This window comes from Eutrigla gurnardus (assembly GCF_963514095.1).
Source record: "Eutrigla gurnardus genome assembly, chromosome: 1".
NCBI lineage: Eukaryota > Metazoa > Chordata > Actinopteri > Perciformes > Triglidae > Eutrigla > Eutrigla gurnardus.
This window is the reverse complement of record NC_139915.1, coordinates 18798516-18803806: the sequence shown is the minus strand read 5'-3', so window position 1 is coordinate 18803806 and position 5291 is coordinate 18798516. Positions and strand designations below refer to the sequence as shown.

At 44.6% G+C, this 5291-nt stretch overlaps 1 protein-coding gene across 1 annotated transcript; it reads left to right on the top strand.

The window, feature by feature from the left end:
• Positions 1–1210: 1210 nt before the first annotated feature.
• tlnrd1 (talin rod domain containing 1) lies at positions 1211–5054 on the top strand. The gene has a single exon (XM_084013662.1). The coding sequence runs from the start codon at positions 2776–2778 to the stop codon at positions 3838–3840; it is 1065 nt and encodes a 354-aa protein (XP_083869788.1). The 5' UTR covers positions 1211–2775; the 3' UTR covers positions 3841–5054.
• Positions 5055–5291: the final 237 nt, after the last annotated feature.

Here is a 5291-nt window from a genome sequence, read left to right as displayed (position 1 = left end):
CTAGTGGCGCGGCAGTGGCGAGGGAAAATTCAGTATGACGAAGCATTTCAATGTGGTAAAATGGCTAATTCTGTGTAGTCCGAGAAAATGTAGTTTTGAATGTTTACACTTTATATTTTACAGCGTAATATCCTTGTAATGATTTATGCTAACTGCTTTGAGCACAATATATGATTTGTTCGTTTCCAAAAATATTCAGTGATTAAGTTAACCTTATATTAAGTTAAACTAGCTTAATTGTACTCATTCATAGTGTGTATCCCATGACTGAAGATTCCCTCGTCATTCCCCACTGGAAACGCTGTGTTGCAGGTAATATATTTTGTTGTCATATGTTCATGATGTTATAAATTGTATGATTGTTTTGTTTTGGTGTGAGTTGCCTTTTTACCCGTTGGGTTAAAAGGCCCACGTTATCCTGGCTAGTTTAAGATTTGGATTGGCAGCCCGTTAACTGTGAATGCTGTTATGTTATTTATGTTCACCTTCATTGTAATGTGATGTAGTTTGCACACAATATATCCACTATACGATCAAAGCAAGGTTCAATAATGCTGTTTTGTGTTGAAACACTCGATTTGTATTCTTTTTAGTTAAAAGAAATTCAGTATGACGAAGCATTTCAATGCGTGTGTATCCCATGACTGAAGATTCCCTCGTCATTCCCCACTGGAAACGCTGTGTTGCAGGTTCAGAATAAAAGTCCTGTAATCCACCTGGTCATCGTCTGTGGTTTGTGGAGCAACTGATAAGCGAAGTTTCAACACGAGCCACATCAGCCACACACACACACACACACACACACACACACACACACACACACACACACACACACACACACACACACACACACGGCCTCCAAGTTTTAATGGTTGAATCAATATGCCTTCCATGGGAATGGTTTCCTGTTGAATTTCTTTAAACATTTAAATCATTCATATTTGTAAATGTTAATTTATATATTACATACCGGTACATTATTTTAAATCTCCCAATTAAAGAACCATGCCATGCCTCCAGGAATAACATGTATACAAAGACAGAGCATTAAAAACACTGGTTCCAATATAGCCTACAACTTTACTCCACTTCGTCTGCTCTGTCGGGAACATGGAAACAAAAGCTATGGTTTTATTTTGAAAACACAAGCTTCCGGTCTCACTTTAGATAGCTAGGCTTGTGGCTAACTTGACGCACCAGCGGTGTCTCATGGTAGATGAACGGCCAGTCCTGAAAGTAAAAGCAGTCGCTAAACTCCTAGGAGCTCTATGGCTGCCGTTTAACTACACGCTTCCCTCGCTACGTCGTTAACGCGAGACTACAGCTAGTTCACAGACACGGTGGAAAGTTAATTTTAAGCGACGGGCTACTTTTTGCCGTTGTGTTGCTACAACTTTGCTCCGTCCAGCAGCCGCTTACCCGCGACCACACCCTCCTCGCTTCCTCATAGTGCTGTAGCGGGAGCGCGCAGCACGACTTTGAATCTCTGGGAATAACGGCCACTTCTTACAGCTTCGTTTACGGTTTCGTTATCGTGGAAGCGCCCAAAACAAGTGAGTTTAGATGTTCAAGGGCCACCGACTGGTATGGATATGAGAAGCGGGTCCCCACAGAAGCTATGCGGGGTTACACAATCTCTGGTCCCGAGTTAAAACGCGGAGGAGGAGGTGGAGGGCGGACAGACGGACGATGCATATGGAGTCGAAGCGACCGGAGCAACTGCTAGCTTCTAACCCGGGGCTCTGTTTGAAAAAGAAGAGGTTGAAAGTGGACTGACGGCTCTGTGTTGTTGGAAATTCGTCCGTTCGGTGGACTTTACTCGGGAGGACTCAAAAAACGATGGTGCTGGAGGGAAACGCAAGTCTTCCCGCTGTCCAGAAGAGCCGCCCGGGTGGTGCCCAGTTTGTATCCAGCATGAGTACGCCAGGTCGGTCAAACTCATTGGGAACAAGTCGGACAAGATCTCGGTGCTGTTTCAGGCTACTTGCTCTTCTGCGAGTGGACACAAAATGATATCATATTGATTATAGTTAAAAAGACTGAAACGCCATTACGTTACTAAATGTTAAGTGCTGTTTTCTTGGCTGTAGTAAAACAAAAATACTCCAAGAAACGACAGAAAATAGCAGTTAAGCAGATCAAATTCCAATTGGGGACGTGTTTGAAACGATAAATAATTTTTATTATTCTCAATCTGCACTTTGCCTTTTCAGAAGGCATCTTGGTGGCACTGCAGTTTTTTTTTTATTTTTTATTTTTTAATTCAGCAACCTGTGAATTCTTCTCTTTCATGAAAACCAATGAGATGTTTTTCAGGGCATTTAAATTAATTTTTCAAGATAGGAGCTATAGCTCGTTACACTGATTACTTTGAAGTTGTGGGGATATGGATCACATTGTAAAATTACTAATCAAGGCAGATAACTGGGAATGTGCCAGATACATTTATTATCGTGTCTTATAGAGTCTTTAAGAGACACATTGATGAATTAATACTTGGGAATGTTATTCAAACATAAGTAAATGCAGTTTTGCTCATTGTTTACATTGAGAATACATATTGTGTTTGTGCATACAGTTGATTAATACTGAAGGATTTTAAGGAAGACTGTTTGGCCAGTTGTTTGTAAAAAGCAGGGAGGTGACGCTCATCTTTGAAATGTCTTAAATAGTACAATGCAGCAGTAGAAAACTAAATAACTGAACCCTCCAGAAGAGCAGTTTGACCCTCGCCACCCCCCCAACCCCCCTCCTTCCATTCCCCTCCTTATTATTATGGCTAGTGGTGGCTCTGGCAAATCGGCTAGCGAGGGATCAATCAGCACACCCAGTGGCAGTTTGCAGCAGAGGAAGCGTCTCTCCTCCGTCTGCGACACATGTAAGGCCAAGATGCAGCTGGTGGCCGACCTCCTCCTGCTGTCCAGCGAGACCAGGCCGGTAATGACCTCTGAAGGCGTGGCGGTGGCGGACACCTTCGACCAGTGCCGCGACACGATCATCGCCAGGACTAAAGAGCTCTCCATTCTTACCCACGACATCCAGAGCCAGCTCAACATGGGCCGCTTCACTGAGGTGGGGGACCGCCTCTTGGAGATGGGCGACTTGGTGGTGTCTCTGACGGAGTGCTCGGCACACGCCGCCTACCTGGCGGCCGTGGAGACCCCCAGCTCCCAGCCCTGCCAGCCGGGTCTGGTGGACCGCTACAAGGTGACCCGCTGCCGGCACGAGGTGGAGCAGAGCTGTGGCATCCTCCGAGTCACCCCCCTGCCAGATCTCACCCCCCACCTCCTCCTCGAGCTCTCTCAGAACATCTCCACCAACCTCAAGAATCTGACGGACATCTCCTCGCTGGCCAGCGAGAGGTCCCGGGACCGCTTCGCTAAAGAGCAGTTCAAACTGAGCGTCAAGAGCATGAGCACGAGCGGCACAGCCTTCCTGGCGTGTGTCAAAGAGGTGAAGACGCAGCCCAGCGAGCTGACCAGGAACCGCTGTGTCCTCTTCAGTGCAGCCCTGGTCCAGGCTGTCAGCGCCCTGGTCGGCTTCGCCACGGAGCCTCAGTTCCTGGGAAGAGCTGCGAGTATCTCCACTGAAGGGAAGGGGGTACAGACTGCAGTGTTAGGAGGGGCCATGAGTGTGGTTTCAGCCTGCGTCCTCCTCACTCAGGGCCTCAGGGACGTCGCACAGCATCCCGAGAGCAGCTCAAAAATGGCAGACTACCGCGAGCGTCTGCGTAACTCGGCATGTGCCGTGTCCGATGGCTGCACGCTGCTCACTCAGGCACTCAGAGAACGCTCCTCTCCAAGGACTCTGCCGCCAGTCAACTCTCATTCTGTGAATTAGTTTAGGAACACGATCTCTGTCCTATTCTGACATACCAAAGAGACTCACTTGGGTTGTCCCTGTTCATCAGGTTTAGTCAGAGTAACATCAGAAGAAAGCTGTCTGTGGGTCTGTTCATGTGACTCAAGTCGGACTGCACGATATACGGTTTCAGCATCAACATTGTCATTATTCCCACTGCAGGACATGCAAATCAGGCATGACATGATCCAAAAATGTAATATTGCGATTATCCTGGCCACAATAATTGCAATTCACAATATTATCCAAATAATCATCAAAATATGCTTACAACTCTTAAAATGTACTAAAACATACTGGGATCACTTTAAATTTAGTTAAGAAACAAATATTTTTAGTGGAAAATCAAACAACATGAAATCCTCTTAAATAAGATGATCTTAAAGTCTCCTTGACTAAATAAAGGATAAATAAATAAAAAATTCATTTTTGTATCCTGTATTTTTTTAAATCAGGCTCCGCTTTTCACATGATAGCAGCTAGTCATCTTCTTCAAGTAACTCTATTGAAGATTATCCTGATAATGGAAATTCACCCGGATCAACTTATTGTGTTGTTTATTTTCATCGTCATGTTAAAATCCTAAATCGTTTTACTAGAGCACAAATAGTTCTTAGATCTACTCTAAATTTAGCTCTCAAAGTGCATCAAATTGATGAATATAACTTTACAACGTACAACATTCCTGCATCTCCTCATGTATATTGCAGCATACAGATTGCGGTGTTGTGTTCCAGTGTCGTGCAGCCCTCTGCTGAAGTGATGCAGCGGAGCGCAGACAGTGCTGCAGGGTCTCGTGTCGCGCTGGATGTGACTCGTGTCCCGGCGGACTGAGCACCCGATTGCCAACAGACAGCAGCCTTCAAACCTGAAACGTTTACCTCAGTTTTCAGCTCCGGTGAAAACGCCAGCCTTGATGATGGATGTAGCCTCGCTGTGTGAACCTGTGGTCGGCAGACCGACTCGATTACATGTGCTCTGTGAGATTGGAAAGAGTGATCTGAGTGGCTCTCTTTTTGTTTTTGTTTGCAACGTGTGAATTCTTAATTGGTAAAAAAAAAAAAAAAAAAAAGCTGCTGTGAGTGTGTGCCATAGGTTTTACACTATTTACCAGACTTCCCATAGTATTTTGAAGTGTTTTGATCATGCATGTAATGGGGTATTTATTTCATTATTAAAAATGTTGTTTCTGATGTGCTGTTGTCGGATTGATGTGTTGTTTTAACCGTTTGGAGTTTTCTGTCTCTTGAGATTTCTGCTTTCAACGCAATACAGACTCTTTCTGATCAAGGACCCTGTAGAAAGTAAAGTAATGCTTTGTAGATCAATTATAAGTTGGCACTGAGAAAAAATGTTTTGCCCTTTAGTTCATTGAGAATGTTTGAGGAACCAAATGGATTTTTTCACAACCTGGTAACCAACTTTCTTGT

Bases quoted from the DNA above. Each gene is read 5' to 3' on its own strand.
- tlnrd1 (XM_084013662.1), top strand. From the start codon at position 2,776: ATGGCTAGTGGTGGCTCTGGCAAATCGGCTAGCGAGGGATCAATCAGC.